Source organism: Mesoplodon mirus, assembly GCF_964341445.2.
Source record: "Mesoplodon mirus genome assembly, chromosome: 3".
NCBI lineage: Eukaryota > Metazoa > Chordata > Mammalia > Artiodactyla > Ziphiidae > Mesoplodon > Mesoplodon mirus.
In genome coordinates this window covers 46,333,516-46,351,983 of record NC_138978.1, presented here as the reverse complement: position 1 = coordinate 46,351,983, position 18,468 = coordinate 46,333,516, and the positions used below count along the sequence as shown (strand labels likewise).

General features: G+C 37.0%; 1 protein-coding gene across 2 annotated transcripts in view; it reads right to left on the bottom strand.

Moving 5' to 3' along the window:
- Nucleotides 1–18,468, bottom strand: part of OSBPL9 (oxysterol binding protein like 9) — a gene marked incomplete at its 5' end in the record, with an annotated part of 169,826 nt that overhangs the window by 134,581 nt on the left and 16,777 nt on the right. For both annotated transcript variants that reach the window (XM_082613363.1, XM_082613364.1), the window contains one exon: nucleotides 4,000–4,050. In XM_082613363.1, the coding sequence (XP_082469489.1) occupies nucleotides 4,000–4,050 (51 nt within the window). The remainder of the gene's footprint in view (nucleotides 1–3,999; nucleotides 4,051–18,468) is intronic.

Below are 18,468 nucleotides of genomic sequence, written 5' to 3'. Positions count from 1 at the left end.
CTCACAACCCTGCAAGTTATATGTTATTTTCATAGAGGTTACGAAATTTGCCCAAAGGCACAGAGTCAGTAAGGAGTGTAAGCTGAGTGAGATTCAGCTCCAGGTCTCTCTGATTCTACTACACTAGTGGTCCCAATCTTGGCTGTACAACACAGTCACCTGGAGAATCTGTTTAAAAATAAAGGTTTCAGACCCAGTTCTCAAACAGTATATCTCTAGAGCATGGGACTTGGGAACCTATATTGCAAACAAACTCTCCAGATGTTTCCTAAATAGGAAGCCAAATGGCAGTTCCGCTTCTTGAAACTACTACAGAGCCTCTTAAAACACACACACACACACACACACACACACACACACACACGAACACTACTAATTTACAGCTTCCATCTATGTGTCAAGTGCCTAATCCTCACAAAATTCTGCAAGGGTATTATAATATTATACCCTTGCAGAATTTTTTATAATAATTATAATTATAATCCCCACTTTAAAGGAGAGAAAAGTCAAGTTCAGGAGGCTTACAGATAGCTTCCCTCTTCCAGTCAACAAAGCAAGGAGCAAAAATAAGATTCAAACACAGGTATGTCTAGTTCTTCTTTGTCATGCTGTGTGGTAGAATTCTAAAATACCCACCCCCCAAATGACCCTTGCCCCTGTATTCTCTCCTCCCCTTTGAGTGTGAGTGGAAACTGTGAATATGATGAGATGTTACTGCAATGATTATGTACAGGATGAGTAATCACTGAAGTGATTACATGGCAAAAAGATTATCTGGTGGGTGTAACCTATTCTAATCATGTGCAGTCTTTTAAAAGCAGAGTGTTTTCTGCAGCTGGCAGCAGAAATGAAAAGTCAGAGAGGTTTAAAGCACTAGAAGGATTCTATGCACCATGCTGACTTGAAGATGGAGGGGCCACATGACAAGGAGTATGTGCAGCCTCTAGAAGTTGAGAGCAGATCTCAAGCTGACAGCCAGCAAGAAAATGAGGATCTCAGTCCTGCAACCACAAGGAACTGAATTCTGCCAACAACCTGAATAAGCCTAGAAGCAGACTCTCGCCTTGGAGTCTTCCTCAGAGCCTCCAGATAAGAGCCCAGCCTGGCCAATATCTTGATTTCAACAAGGAGAGAATCTTCCTGAGATGTCTGATCTACAGAACTGTAGATAATAAATGGTGGGAGTTTTTTAATTGTGGTAAAGTACACATAACATAAAATTTACCATTTTAACATTTTTCAGTGTTCAGCTTAGTACCATTAAATACATTCACATTGTTGTGCAGCCATCCTAACCATACATCTCCAGAATTTTTTCATCTTCTCAAACTGAAATTCTGTACCCATTAAACAAGAAATCCCTAATCCTACTTGCCTCAGCCCCTGAAAACCACCATTCTACTTTCTGTTTCCATGAATTTGACAACTCTAGGTACCTCATATATGTAGAATCAAACAATATTTGTCTTTTTGTGACTGGCTTATTTCACACAGCATAATGTCCTTAAAGTTCATCCATGTTGTAGCATGTGTCAGAATTTCCTTCCTCCTTTTTAAGACTAAACAGTATTCCACTGTATGTATATACCACATTTTGTTTATCCATTTATCCATCATATGGTCACTGGGCTGCTTCCACCTCTAGGCTATTGTGAGTAACGCTTCTACGAAAAGCACATGTGTATACAAATATCTATTCAAGGCTGTGCTTTCAATTCTTTTGGATATATAGATTATATGAGTATTGTTTTAAGTCAATTCATTATCTTGAACATTGAGTAAGTAAAAGGAAATAATTGAGCATTTATTTATCCTGTCTATTTGAACTGTACCACTGGGTAATTAAATAATAGATGAAGAGAAATGTTTCCTTATATAATTATTTCTGATAAAAATTAAAACAAAATGATAAAATATCATAATTTTGCAACCCCCAAATGGATCTAGCTACTGAGCATCAGTAGTTGGTAGTATCTGGGAGTTCCCTGGTGGCCTAATGGTTAGGACTCGGCGCTTTCACTGCCATGGCCCAGGTTCAATCCCTGGTTGGGGAACTGAGATCCCGAAAGCTGTGTGACGCAGCCGGAAAAAAAAAAAAAAAAAAAAAAGAAGTTGCTAATATCAATAAAGAGCAAAAACCAGACATCATGTGTCTACTGATAAAAGAACACAACACTGCTTATAGTCTTGCCAAAGGGATCAAACCTAAGTCTGATCTGGTCTCTGGATCCACCTGCCAATTTGCAAGAAAAGCAGAGACAGAGGAACACGCTGAATTACACCAGTATGCAATCAATAAAATCTACATTATGGAAAGCTCCTACAGGTCAAAGGGTCTGGATTCTTCAATACATAATTGCAAACAAAAGATATCAAGTTTTTTTGAATGGGCAATATAAAATATAGAATTTAGGAAAGCAAATCCAAGAAGTGATTCCTATAAAAGAACAGTGGTTACTTTAAGAGACAGGGAGGTGGCTGTAATTTGAATGGGGCACATAGAGAGGCTTCTGAGGTAACTGGCCAAATTCTATTTCTTAACCTAGACGGTAGTCACAAGGGTTAATAATTAATTAAGCTATATTTAAAAGAAAAAAATAGCACATTAAATGTAACAATGACACAGAGGCCCAAATTCAGATTGAATTAGACGGAAAAGCTGTCTCACTGCAGCTCTGCCAAAGTCTCACCACTGAGTCTATCTCAAGCCAAGAAAGCAGTTCATACCAGACTGAGGGGTGACTGAGGTCAATGGCAAGTGGTTAGAAAAGCAATTAAACCAAGAAGGCAAAAGCAAAACCAAAGGAAAGGAAAAAAAACAGTAAACAGTATAATAAGCTGAATTTTCAAAAATCTTTATGCTATCACATATACAACGTCTGTTCAAAACAAGCCTGTCTCATTTCCATCCTGTAAGTTCACCATACTTACTCCTATCTCAGTGCCAAAATTTTTCCATTAGAATTTGTTTTTTTTCTCAGAGTTATTTCCCATTTTTACCAATTAACTACTGCTAATAAAGGCAATCGTATGTTTACCAAATATTTACATTTACATCTTCAAAAGTAAGGGTGCAGAAAAAAGATGGCAGAAAGAAAGCAACAGGAGCCTGAAAGAAGAAAAGGCCACTAGAAGCTGATTTACCAAGTTATGATAGAGGTAGGCCCTTCTTTAGATACAATGGAGTACTAGAGACTATATCCCCAAGCCTGCATTCTTTCTTGTCTTTAGCTATTTGGACCACAGTGGAAACTGAACAAGCAATTGAAAGCAGCTTGAAGCTATAGGCCTGCACTGTCCAATAAGGTAGCCCCTAGCTACATGTGCCTACAGGCCACCTGAAGTACAGCTAATCTGAACAAAGATGTGCCATAAGTGCAAAAGACATAGTGGATTCCAAAGACTTAGTATGAAAAAAAGAATGTACAATATCTCATTAATAATTTTTGTATTGATTACCTGTTTAAATAATATTCTGGATATACTGGCATAAACAAAATATATTATTAAAATTAATTTCACCTGCTTTTTACTTTTTAAATGTGATTACTACAAAAATTTTAAATTATGTATATGTGGCTCACATTATATTTCTACTGGACATCACTGCTACAAAAACCATTATTAAATAGTGTTGAACAGGAAGAACTAAGCAGCTGAAAGTGGGGATTTTTCAGTTTTTTTATACTGTTTGCGCTATTGCCAACACTACAACTCATTTAATTTCCAGCCCCTGTCCCTGGATATAAAATAGAGGTTTAAAAAATCAGTAGGTGCATTAAGTCATGGATACAACATTAAATCATGGGCCAAAGTAACTGAGTTCTAGTCCTGGTTCTGGAGTTACCCTGGAGAAGTCTTTTTTCTTCTCTGAGCCTTAGTTGCCTGCCCTAACAATTAAGTAAAGGAGCTAAACTAAATTTAGACTCCCACTAATCTGTCAAAATACTTTTTTCTTTCTGTCGGAATTGGTTTTCATAAAAATGAATAAATACTCACTCTGAGTCTAACACATCCTCTGCGAGAGCCTCTCATCATTTTGTCCTTGGACTAAAAGAAAAACAAAAACATTCAATGAATAAAAGATAAACAGACTGTTTTAAAAATCATCTAGGGATAAACAGACAACATTTATAGTAATATTCCTCCCTTCTCCCCATCCCCACCCCACCTCACCCCACCATCACTTAAAGATAGGAATTGGGAGGTTTAAAATGTTTTGTAGTCTATACAAATAAAACTAATCCCAGAATTTTTTGTGTACCTTAAATGTAACATATATTACACTATATTTTCATTCCTCCTTCATAGCCCTTAACTCTCAACTAAAATATGTTTCTCATATTTTAGTAAGTTTGAGAGTCACCTGGAAGGCGACAAATTACCTGGGGATTTAAGAATCACTCCCAGATGATTCTGACTCAAGCAAACACAAGACCACGTTTTGAGAAACACTGCTTTAACTTTATCTCCTTGCAACTCCCCAAATGGGTCACATTTTTTGCCTCTGAGATTTCTCATCCAATGTTCCTCAGCTTGGTATAACCTTGACCCTGATTTTCTGCCTTGCCAACTGTCATTCATCAGGTGCCCTACCTCTCTCTGATTTGAATTCCCATCCCTGGACTCCCAGAGTCTCCTGTGTGTTCCCTTGTTGTGGCATGCACCATCTTGTGCTATGATAGCTAGTTACTTGTCTGACTCACCCACAGACTGCACATTCCTTAAGGGGTAGAAACTGTATCTGACTTATGTTTCAGAACAATGTCTGGCATACATTAGGTAATCAAAAAATATTTATTGATAAAATGTTGCTTCTCCTTTATGTTTCCCCTACTAGAATGAGCCAAGCAAAGGCTATGTTCTGCATAATAAGCCCCATGTTGACATTCAGTAAATATTCCTAGAATTAACTTAGTCATGTGTAATAAAATAAAGTAAAACCTCAAATAACTAAAGTTTTAAAAATATTTAATACCTCAACAACTGGTATTTTTCTGTACTCCACTATGTGACAAAGTAAAACAAGCCAATATCATGGGTTTATGTTTTTTTTGCTTGTTCACTTGTTTTTAATTCTTTGGCTGTGCCACACAGCATGCGGGATCTCAGTTCCCTGACCAGGGATCCAATCTGGGCCTTCAGTGGTGAGAGCTTGGAGTTCTAACCACTGCACCACCAGGGAATTTCCTGGGGTTATGTTTTAAAGAAAACTGTCCCACTTTAAACCATAGATGCCCTACATCCATTGTACTGCGCCATAAGCAAACTTCCAGCTATAAGATAACTAAGTTCTGGGGATTTAATGTACAGCATGGTGACTATAGTTAACAATACGCACTGTATACTTGAAAGTGGCTGAGTGAGTAGATCTTAAGAGTTCTCACTACAAAAAAAAAGGTAACTATGACAGGTGGTGATGGATGTGTTAATTAACCTTATTGTGGTAATCACTTCTCAATATATATGTATATCAAATCATCACACTGTACACCTTAAACTTAAACAATGTTATATGTCAACTATACCTCAATAAAGCTGGAAAAAATAAATTCAATCTTTCTTGGAGATATCTGCATGTCTGTACACAAAGATCTGCCTTACCCTTCTCATTGCAGTACATGCTGTTAACATAGCCTATGTCATTGTTTTCACTGATTCTTAGCTTATCAATGTAAGAATATTACAATGATAAATCAAAGTAAACTCTCTTCAAAAAAGAAAAAAATGAAACAAAAAAGCAAAGTACTGAGCTATAGAAATTCATGTTCAGAAATTATTATTGAAGTACTGAAGAGAGTCTTCTTACTTACAAATATAAAGAGGACTCATACATTTTATAAAACATTCTCAACATCAAGCAGGGTTGAAAAGAGTTCTTTACTAACAATATAGTTGATAAAAACACAGTTAACAAAAACATTCCCTAAGCATTTAATAGCCCTTTTACCATACCGTGTATTTATCTTCCCTCCAAAAGTGTCAAGGCAATACACAAAAATAATAATTAGGTTTGAAAATACCCAATGAGAGTTAGAATACAACTCAAACAAGGTAAGAAACATCCTTGACCCTCTTCCATTTTAAAAAATAAGATTACAGTAAATAGAAAAAGAGTAAGACAGGGTTATAAGTTAGAAAACATTGAAAGAGATAAGTGAAAATAATTAAAGCAAGTATAACTAGGAAACAATCAGACAAATCCAGAATGTGGGACATCCTATAAAATAACTGGCCTAGACTATTTTAAAATGTCCAAAAAAAAAAAAAAAGATGAGCATATAAACGACTGTAATATAGAACAAAAATAAATTACGTGCATAGAGGCACAAAGTGCTATGAACCACAGAAGGCTCCCTGCCATGGATAAAAGATTGGGAAAGGCAATACTGAAGTGACCAGGTCTCAAGGTTCAATCTGGGACTAAAAAAAAGGATTCTGATAAGAGAGGGAAGGTAGGAAAAAGACAGCATTCCAAGCCAAGGGAATAACATCAGCAAAAGCACGGGTATGGAAAACTTTACACATGAGGTCTTCACAGAAGAGTAGACTGATAGCCCAAGCACAGTGTGTGGAGAGGAAGGTGGAGAGAGATGGAGAGATGGGGATGAAAAGGAGGTATGGGGACCAGGTCTTGGAGGGTCAGAAAAAAACAGTGAGAAGTTAAGAAAATTAAACTTTATTCTATAGTTAATGGAGAGCTACTGAAGGTTTATGAACATTCTCAGTGGTGTGTTATAGAAAAATAACACTGACAAATATGAGGACTTGGGAAAAAGGGATGATGGTGACATTAATGATATAGCAAAAGCAGCAGCAGCAGCAGCAGATTCTCACTCATTGATACCCACTATGTCAGTGGTCCCCAACCTTTTTGGCACCAGGCACCGGTTTCATGGAAGACAATTTTTTCACGGATCGGGGGTGGGGGGATGGTTTCGGGATGATTCAAGCACATTACATTTATTGTGTACTTTATTTTTTTATAAATTTATTTATTTATTTATTTGGCTGCATCGGGTCTTCATTGCTGCGCATGGGCTTCCTCTAGTTGCGGTGAGCGGGGGCTACTCTTCGTTGCGGTGCACGGGCTTCTCACTGTGGTGGCTTCTCCTGTTGCGGAGCATGGGTTCCAGGTGCACAGGCTTCAGTAGTTGTGGCTTGCGGGCTCTAGAGCGCAGACTCAGTAGCTGTGGTGCATGGGCTTAAGTTGCTCTGCAGCATGTGGGATCTTCCTGGACCAGGGATTGAATCTGTGCCTCCTGCATTGGCAGGTGGATTCTTAACCACTGCACCACCAGGGAAGTCCCTATTTCTATTATTATTACATTGTAATATATAATGAAATAATTACACAACTCACCATAATGCAGAATCAGTGGGAGCCCTGAGCTTGTTTTCACTTGCCACTCACTGATAGGGTTTTGATATGAGTCTGCAAGCAATTGATTTACTATGGTCTCTGTGCGGTCAAACCTCTCTGCTAGTGTTAATCTGTATTTGCAGCCGCTCCCCAGTGCTAGCATCACTGCCTCAGCTCCACCTCAGATCATCAGGCATTAGATTCTCATAAGGAGCCCACAGCCTAGATCCCTCACATGTGCAGTTCACAGTAGGTTCGCGCTCCTATGAGACTCTAATGTCACCACTGATCTGACAGGAGGCGGAGCTCAGGCGGTAATGTGAGTGATGGGGAGCAGCTGTAAATACAGATGAAGCTTCATTCACTCACCCGCCGCTTACCTCCTGCTGTGCAGCCTGGTTCCTAACAGGCCATGGTCGGGTACCAGTCCGTGACCTGGGGGTTGGGGACCCCCTGCTCTATGTGATATGCACTTTATACACAGTAAGCCTCACAAGACCTTGCATGGTAAGAGTTATGCACATATTATAAATGAAAGTGACACCAGGGAGATCAAGTAAATTACCCAGTTAAATTACACATGTAAAATGTAGCAGAGTTTGACCCAGCAGGTACAATTTGGAATGGCTGCCCTGCAAATCATTCTCTCAGACCATACCTGTGCTCTGCTAGCCTCGAATCCTCCTCCTCTTCCACAATGACACAGAGCCCTCGCCCTCATTTTCTCCCCACTCAGCTCCAATGTGGGGCCAAAGGGAAGCTGGTGTGACTAAGTCCCCCAGGCACAGTGAGTGCTGAGGAGTGGTTATCTGACCAAGCTGGTCGATCACAGGACCCACAACCCCAGGAACAAGGAAGGATAGAACCCTTCCACAGGGAGTTTTTCTACTGGGGCTGAGCTGATAGGGAAGAGCTCTTTCCTATCTGTGCTTGAAGCTGTGAGGTACAGTTGCCACAGGTCTTGTGCCCTCTACATGAAGGAAGCAATAATTAAAGCATACATGCTGAGAGGAGGAGAGAGGAGAGGCAGAGAGTCCTAGCTGCAAGTGATCTCCAGACACACCCTGATCTGAGGCAAACCTGCCTAAACCAATGCTATTCACTGAATAGCAGGGGTTTTTGTTTGGGGTTTTTTGTTTTGTTTTATATTTTCCTGCTGCTGTTGCTGTCTGTTTGTTTTTTGATGAATACTGGTACTGATGAGGGAAAGGTAGGGCCAACATAACCCCAACTCCAGCAATCTTCCTACCAGGTGCTGTGCTACCAATGTTCTCAAACTTACTAACAAATGTATTTTTTAGCAACTTGGCACAAACATGCCACCAGCCACAAGGTCCAGCACCTTAAGAAAGGATCACTCACAAAACAGATGCTAAAATCTTTTCAGCTAGATTAGAAAACAGAATCCCCCATGAAGCAGAGAGGTACAGGGGTGATATGTTCTACTCCTAAGGGGCTCCAGAATTTTAAAAGATTGTTGAATTTGGTGGTTGGGTTTGTTGGTTTCTTATATCTTATTAATGCAAGGTCACTGGCTTCTGTTACAACAAGACATGCAATCAAAAATTGTTTCTAATAATCCTTATGCCAATCCTAATGCTAACCCCAAGGTATTGATGCAGATTAAATTTGTATTGAAATTTCAAAGTAAATTACCACAAATATATTGTTGCCTGTAACAGGCCTGTCCCCTGATACCCATTCTCCTCTTCTTCCTTTCAGTAACATATCTTCCACCCAAAGTTTTAACTGAACACATGGCTCCCCTGCCAGTAATTACATTTCCAGCCTCCCTTTCAGCTAGGTATAGGCCAGTGTGCTGTGAACAGAAGCAGTGTGCGACAGATTGTGCCTTTCAAAGGAAACTTCTTGAAAAGACATTCTCGTTTCAAGGGTACGTGGAACATTCTCCAGAACTGACCACATGTTAAGCCATAAAACAAGTGTCAGTAAATTTAAACAATGGAAATAATACAGAGTATGTTCTTTGACCAAAATGGATTAAATGCAGAACTCAATAACGGAAGGAAATTTGGGAAATTCACAAATAGGTGGAAATTAAATGACACTCCTGAATGACCAATAGTTCAAAGAGAAAATAACAAGGGAAATTTGAAAATACTTGAGATGAATGAAAATGAAAACACAATTTACCAAAACATAAAGAATACAGTGGGATAGGGAGGAGGGGAGGGAGGCTCAAGAGGGAGGGGATATGGGGACATGTATATGCATATGGCTGATTTGTTTTGTTGTGCAACAGAAACTAACACAGTATTGTGAAGCAATTATACTCCAATAAAGATCTATTAAAAAAAGAATACAATGAAAGCAATTCTTAGAGGGAAATGTATAACTATAAATGTCTAAACTAAAAAATAAAGATCTCAAATCAATAGCCTAAACTTTTACCTTAAGAAATTACACAAAGTAGTGCAACTAAACCTAAGGCAAGCAGAAGAAAGGAAATAATAGAAATTAGAGCAGAAATGAAATTAGAAAATGAAAAAAACAACAGAGAAAAAACAATAAAAATCAAAAGTTGTTTCACTGCAAATATCAACAAAATGGACAAATCTTAACTAGACTAACCAAGAAAAAAAAAGGGGACTCATATTACTGAAATCAGGAATGAAAGAGACAACATTATTACCAACTTTACAAAACAAAAAGTATTCTAAAGGAATACAATGAACAACAAATTAGATAACCTAGAAGAAATGGACAAATTCCAAGAAAGACACAAGCTGTTGAAACTGATTAAAGAAGAAACAGAAAATACAACTAAACCTTTAAGAATTTGAATTAGTAATCTAAAAACTTCTCACAAAGAAAAGCTTAAGCCTAGGCTTCACTGGTAAATTCTGTCAAATGTTTAAAGAATTAATACCTAGGAATAAATTTAACTAAGGAGGTGAAAGGCCTATACTCTGGAAACTATAAGAAGTCAATGAATCTTACCCAGCACCAGGAAAAATCTCCTAGGTCCCTGCTATTGAAAGGTCCAGGGCAGCAAGCAGCCTCACCCATGAGTTTGTGAGAAATGCAGAATCTGAGGTCTCACCCCAGACCCCCAAATTCTGAATCTGCATTTTAATAAGATCCCCAAGTATTTCTCTGTGCAAATTAAAGTTTGAGAAGCACTTGCACTGGGTTACCCCTTGCTTCTTTTATTTACAACATCAAATAGCACTGAATTTCACACCACTTAATGGGAGTTTCCCTCTAGCAAATTGCTACACACTAAAATCTCCTTAATTGTGATACTTGAGCAACAACAAATCATAATATTAATTAAAATAATAACACAATCTAAAAAAAAAGAAGTCAACGAAGGAAATTGAAGACATTACAAATAAATGAAAAGATATCCCATGTTTATGGGTTAGAAGAATTAATATTTTTAAAATATCCATACTACCCAAAGCAATCTACAGATTTAATGCAATCCCTATGAAAATATCCATGACATTTTTCAGAGAACTAAAATAAATAATCCTAAAATTTGTATGGAACCACAAAAGACCCCAAATAGCCAAAGCATCTTGAGAAAAAAGAACAATGCTGGAGGTATCATGTTGCCTGACTTCAGACTATACTACAAAGCTACAGTAATCAAAACAGTATAGTACTGGCACAAAAACAGACATATAGATCAATGGAACAAAATAGAGAGCCCAAAAATAAACCCTTGCACATATGGTCAATTAACCTATAATAAAGGAGGCAAGAATATACAATGGGGAAAAGACAATCTCTTCAGTTAAATGATGTTGGGAAAATTGGACAGCTACATTCTAAAAAAATGAATTAGAACATTTCTCACACTATACACAAAAATAAACTCAAAATGGATTAAAGACTTAAATGTAAGACCAGAAACCATAAAACTCCTAGAAGAAAACATAGGCAGTACACTCTTTGATATAGGTCTTAACAATATTTTTTTGGAACTGTCTCCTCAGGCAAGGGAAACAAAAGCAAAAATAAACAAATGGGACTTAATCAAACTTAAAAGCTTTTGCACAGCAAAGGAGATGATCACCAAAACAAAAAGGCAACCTACTGAATGGGAGAAGATATTTACACAGGAACCCCAGTACACTGTTGGTGGGAATGTAAATTGGTACAACCATGGAAAACAGTACAGAGTTTCCTCAAAAAATTAAAATAGAACTACCATATGATCTAGCAATTCCACTCCTAGGCATATATCTGAAGAAAATGAAAAAAATTAATTCAAAAAGATCTACTGTATTTCTATACTCTTGGAACAAGCTATCTGAAAAAAAAATAACAAAATAATTCCATTTATAATAATACCAAAAAGAATAAAAATACTTAGTAATAAACCTAATTTTTGAAAGTACAAGACTTGTACCCTGAAACTACAAAACACTGTTGAAAGAGATTAAAGAAGATCTAAATACACGGAAAGACATTTTGTGTTCATGGATTGGTGGGCTACTATTGTCAATACAACGGCAATACTCTCCAAATTGATCTATAAATTTAATACAACCCCTGTCAAAATCCCAGTAGGGCCTCTTAATTGTCACACTCTGGATATATTTTATTACTTTAGCTGAACTTTTGTGTATCACATATAAAAAATCTTCTGAAAGGAAGGCTACATAAGTAATTTAAATTAAGGATAGCTCAAAATATTCTCCATTGAGGCTTCTGAGGCTATGGATATACCCATGTGAACTCTCTCATTTATTTTTTAATTTTATTTATTTATTTTAATTTATTTAATTTATTTTTCTTCTTTTTTTTTTTTTTTTTTTTGGCCACACGGCATGTGGGATCTTAGTTCCCTGACCAGGGGTCAAACCCACACCCCCTGCATTGAAGCACAGGGTCTTAACCACTAGGCCGCCAGGGAAGTCCCTGAACTCTTTCATTTAAATGTACAAAATTATTTCAATCCCCCAACATGGTTTACAAAAATTTTTAAAGGGAGTACAATTTTTAGAAGAAATTATTTTTTTTAAAGTATATCCAGACATGTAACTTATCCTATAGATAGTATAATTTAATGAAATAACATGGACCGTGGAGTGAGAGAGAGAAGATTTTGAATTCCAGCCCTGCCAACTTGCTGGCAGTGTGACCTTGGCCAAATCACTAAAATTTCCTGAGCTGTAGTTTTCTCATTTGTAAACCTGGGGTATTACTCTCACAAGATCATTGCAGGTACTGAGTTAATATAAGTAAATCACTTAGCATAGCACCTGCTGTATAAAAGGCACAAGGGGGGCTTCCTTGGTGGTGCAGTGGTTGAGAATCTGCCTGCCAATGCAGGGGACACAGGCTCGAGCCCTGGTCTGGGAAGATCCCACATGCCGCGGAGCAACTAGGCCCGTGAGCCACAACTACTGAGCCTGTGCGTCTGGAGCCTGTGCTCCGCAACAAGAGAGGCCGTGACAGTGAGAGGCCCACGCACCGCGGTGAAGAGTGGACCCCGTTTGCCGCAACCAGAGAAAGCCCTCACACAGAAACGAAGACCCAACACAGCCAAAATTAAATATAAAAATAAATAAATAAATATTTTTAAAAAGGCACAAGGTCCATGCCCCTTCCTTGCTTCTACCTTAAATACAGCAAACAGAGATCTGCAATCATTTTCTCTAAATGTAAGCTAAATTTATCCCCATCAGGCCACACTTTCTTTCAGACATGTCTCAGTTCCCTCTACACATATACATAGACCCCAAACTGCTTTAGTAATAAAACATAGACAGCCTACAAAAAAACAAATAACAAAGTAAAACAAAACCATATATTTTCCCTACTTCATGCTCACACACTTCCTCTGTGAGCCCTCTTTCAATCCAGCTCATATGCTGAGGTACAATTTATTGCATTCTCAATTTTTATGACTGCATTTAAAAATATTACATAAAACAATTAGAGAGCAATAATAATCTCTAATAATAGTATATAGGCACTAAATCAAGTGCAACACCAAGGTAACCTCTTAATTGTATCTTAAGTATAACTACTTAACTGTATCTCCAACAGGATATAAACTTTTAAAGATTAAAGATTAGTTCAGTATATTCCTAGCATATACTAAGTACTTAAAAGTATTTTAAATTAACAAATTAACTCACAAAATCTAGCTTGGTGCTGGTATATAGTGCCATCAATGAAAACCTATTTAACTGTTAATATACTGTGCATTTCCTCTGCTTCACAAAGCAAATGTGTCAGGAAAAGTTGTGCACAAATATGTTCAAAATTCATTAGGGAAGATTAGTTTGCCATTTAAACTAATTCTACAATCCTTTTATAAAGCAAAGAATGCCTCCCCAAACCTGTTATGTAAAGACACTTAAATTTTTATTTGAATGTTAATTTTACTTTAATAAACTAAATCTTTATCAAAGATGATGAAGCAAGAGTCTCATCTGACTTGCTCTGAATCTCTCATAGCTAAAAGGGAGGTTTCCTTCTTCTAAACTTTTTAATACATAGCACCCCATCTTACCTTTCTTAAGGCACATATTACTTCTATCTTGTATGAAAATAATGTATGTGCATGCTTCATCACTTCTCTTAGAGAGCAGGGTTTCTGATTCATCCATGTGTCCTCTTCTACCCAACACCCCTGCTATACCTTTGCAAAGAATAAACAATAAATTGATGGTAGAAGACAAGTGGACAATGAATGTGGACAAATGTCAAAATGGTCTCTCTCCTTTTAACATGAATGTAATACTGCTTCAGTATTGAGTCACACGTTAGTTCATTCCCAAAAGTACATGAGGTTGCGCTTCTAGCTAGTGTTGCTCCTTGGACTATTCACTCCTGGAACAACTAGCAGGGGCTCAACCTGCTAGGCAAAACTAACCTAAAGATTGAAATCACAAGAGGCTGGCTCTAGGGTGTAGGATGGACAGGAAAAGGACAGGAGGAAATTTTGCAGGATGACAGCAATGCTCTATATTTTGATTGATACTGGTAACAAGGGTGTAAACAAATGTCAAAACTCATCTAACTGCATACTTGAAATATGTGGGTTTTTTATTGGGTATAATTATATCTCAATAAAAGTAAATAAATAAATAGTACTTGCCAGAATTCCACATAGATACACTGTTTACAACAATAACTACAAAATAGGAAATGACAGCAATAACACCCATTCCTGTAGTCTCCTTTCTATTTGGGAGAGCACAGACTCCTTAAGCCATCTTGATAGTATTTAATGTACCAGAGAGCCTTCACTAGTTAATGCCTTGTGGACACTCAATAGCCCAAAATGTCATCATGCTACTGGAAAGCTACACTACCAGAAACATTGAGGATTCACAGACCCACAATAATGGAGGAATTTTCCCTATCATTCATCCCTCAAGTTGCCATAGATAACTTTCTCATCTCTCCCTCCCCATTACAGAGGGCCTCATTCGAGCAGCAGTATACTACAGATAGAGCCTTAGGAAAATATACTTAATCAGTATACAAGGGGACAGTGATATTTGGGGTCTCTCCAAGATCCTGGAAGATGGCTGCCTTCCTTCAAAGAAACCAGACATGTATGAGAACAGAGATATATACAAGATCATCTTTAAGAGGGGAACAGCCTAGAGGTAATTATACTAATTATGACTAATTATACTAAGTATCAGAAAGTATTAAAAGTAATAGAACTACAGTAGGAATGCCAGAACCAGAACCAGAAAGCCAGAATAGAAGTTTTGCTGATCAACAGGTTAGACCTGTTTGGTTCTTGTAATAGGTATGTCTCTAACACAGAGATACTGCATCTTGATATCAATGTCTGATTAAATATCTATAATATAATATATAACTCCCTTTAGTCTGCTTCTGCTTATAAATTTGGCATCCCATATAGCTTGCTTTCAGAGACTATATGTACTAATGCACTAATGAGATAGCCTAAATATGCAGTCTCCTTAACAGTTATATATCTTGTTATGAATAAATTTGAAAATTAGCTTATGTAATAGTTACAACGTACATTTAGTGAATATTATTATATGTCAAACACTGTCATAAACTTTAGCTTTTTGTTAATATTTACTGAGCACTTATATGCCAGACACTGTGCTAGTGCTTTAAATATAATATTAATTAATTCTCACATCAATCTTATGATATAGGTTCTTTTATTATATCCATTTTGTAATTGAGAAAATAAAGGCTCAGAAAGGCTTACGTAACCTGCCCATGGACTCACATATAATAAGTGGGATAGAGAGGATTCCAATCCAGGTCTGACTCTAAAGGCCATGCATTCTACCACAGTTACTATAGATCTGGTTAATTTAAGTTTTCTTTCAAAGTTTTTCTAAGCCACAAAGGCTGAGTGTCAAATCAGTGATCCTTCTGAACTCAACAGTATAACTGCCACCCTACAAAGCCTCACAGCAATACTTCAGAGGGTGGTACCCCTGCCTTCTGAACTAAGGCTGGCATGTAAACCCCTGCGTCATTAGATAACAGATACAGGTCCACATCTCTTATCTGAGACTTTCAGATCAAATGTGTTTTGAAATTCACAATTTTTGAAAAGTAATATACATATAGTACATAAACTGTGTCACACCTGCAGTGGAGTCTGAAGTATTAAGCATTTAATTAATTTCACAATTAAGCAAACTACTGTTTAGGTAGTACAACATATATTTACACTAAGTATGATAGAGATTATAAATAGCCACACAGTTCAAGACAGGCTTTACTTCCAAATGAGAATATAATAAATTTAGAAAAAAAACTTCTGGAATTCAGAGACTGAGGGATTTCAGAATTATGGGTAAAGGACTGTAGACCTGTATTTTGATCTAGTGACATCTTACACTGTAAAGTCCCAGGTCTCTCAATATTTCTTAAAAAGGACAATTTTATCTTCAAGTCAGAATTTCAGGCCAGTAGAAAGAGAACCACTTTCACAGGGTTTAATTAAGCACAGCTATGATGACAGGGATTGCACATCTTTTCTAAGAAAAAGTTAAATATTAAATACTAACTAGTAGCTTAAGTGCTACAAATTACTTAAGGTATGTTAATATATATTGGACCTCAATGTATATTTCCTATGTTTGTTTAGTTTTTCAAATACTGCCCAAAATACTAAATAGTGATTAATGTTATTTCACAAAAAAATGATTAAAAGAAATGATGGGGGTATGTTAAACTCCAGGTGGTTTATGCTGTATATTAGTACTTCTCCCACCAAACTGTGCAGTGATAATCCATTATTATCATTCAACTTCACTTTTCTATTAAAAATTGCCAAGAATGTTTCTCCTTATTTGGAAAAGACTAAGTCAGGGCCCAAGATAATAAGATAATGAAAAGATGAACAGCAAGAAAAGCACTACGAAGATGGGAAAATTTGTACAATGCAAAAATTTTTTTAACATCTTTATGGGAGTATAATTGCTTTACATTGTTGTGTTAGCTTCTGCTGTATAACAAAGTGAATCAGCTATACGTATACATATATAGCCATATCCCCTCCCTCTTTCGTCTCCCTCCCACCCTCCCTATCTCACCCGGCTAGGTGGTCACAAAGCACCGAGCTGATGTCCCTGTGCTATGCAGCTGCTTCCCACTGGTTATCTATTTTACATTTGGTAGTGTATATACGTCCATGCCACGCTCTCACTTCGTCCTAGCTTACCCTTCCCCCTCCCCGTGTCCTCAAGTCCATTCTCTACATCTGTGTCTTTATTCCTGTCCTGCCCCTAGGTTCTTCAGAACCACTTTTTTTTTTTTTTAGATTCCATATATATGTGTTAGCATACGGTATTTGTCTTTCTCTTTCTGACTTACTTCACTCTGTATGACAGACTCTAGGTCCATCCACCTCACTACAAATAACTCAATTTCGTTTCTTTTTATGGCTGAGTAATATTCCATTGTATATATGTGCCACATTTTCTTTATCCTTTCATCTGTTAATGGACACTTAGGTTGCTTCCATGTCCTGGCTATTGTAAATAGTACTGCAATGAACATTGCAGTACATGTCTCTTTTTGAATTATGGTTTTCTCAGGGTATATGCCCAGTAATGGGATTGCTGGGTCGTATGGTAGTTCTACAGTTAGTTTTTAAAGGAACTTCCATACTGTTCTCCATAGTGGCTGTATCAATTTAGATTCCCACCAACAGTGCAAAAGGGTTCCCTTTTCTCCACACCCTCTCCAGCATTTATTGTTTGTAGATTTTTTTTGGTGAAATGCAAATTTTTTGTGTTGTTCTTGTATTGCCAGAACAATAGCCAGAACCATGGATTTTTGAAGTCTTAGTCCTAATTCTAAAACTCATCCTTCAGGTCCCAAATTAGAATGAGGCTATGCTCCAAAAGCTCCTTGTTCAAGTTTGGAGTTTAGAACCCAGAACAAATTTTTGCAAAGAAACTGTTAAAAATGGTTCCCAGGTTAGCTAGGAAAAGCACTCAAAATACAGCATGTGAATATCAAAAGATATGGGGAAAGTTGTTATAAATTCAAACAATGCCTAAGAAATTATTTTCTTAAAGAATTTCTCTTAGATGTTGGTGCTTAAGGGAAAGCAGGATTACGAGCAAGAATAAGGAAGTAGGTCAAGAATTCAAGGACTATGCCAAAGGGCTTAAGAAACTTTCAAGGACTTGAGAAGTCAATGATCTGCAATAGACATATTTTACTTTTATAACCAAGAGGGGAAAAAAAAACACTTTTTAAAAGGCAATTTAAAAACACTCATTTTGAACAGACTTGTGGTTGCCAAAGGAGAGAAGGGGTGGGGAAGGAACGGATTAGGAATTTGGGGTTAGCAGCTGTAAATTATTATATATAGAATACATAAACAACAAGGTCCTACTGTATAGCACAGGGAACTATATTCAATATCCTGTGATAAACCATAATGGAAAAGAATGTAAAAAAGAATGTATATATATGTATATCTGAGTCACTTTGCTGTACAGCAGAAATTAACACAATACTGTAAATCAACTATAATTCAATCAAAAAATTAAAAAATTTTTTTAAAGAATTAAAAACACTCATTCTTTATCAGGTCTAATTTTACTTCGGAATGTATGGGTTTCCAAAAAAAAACAACGAAGGCAGAATAGCTA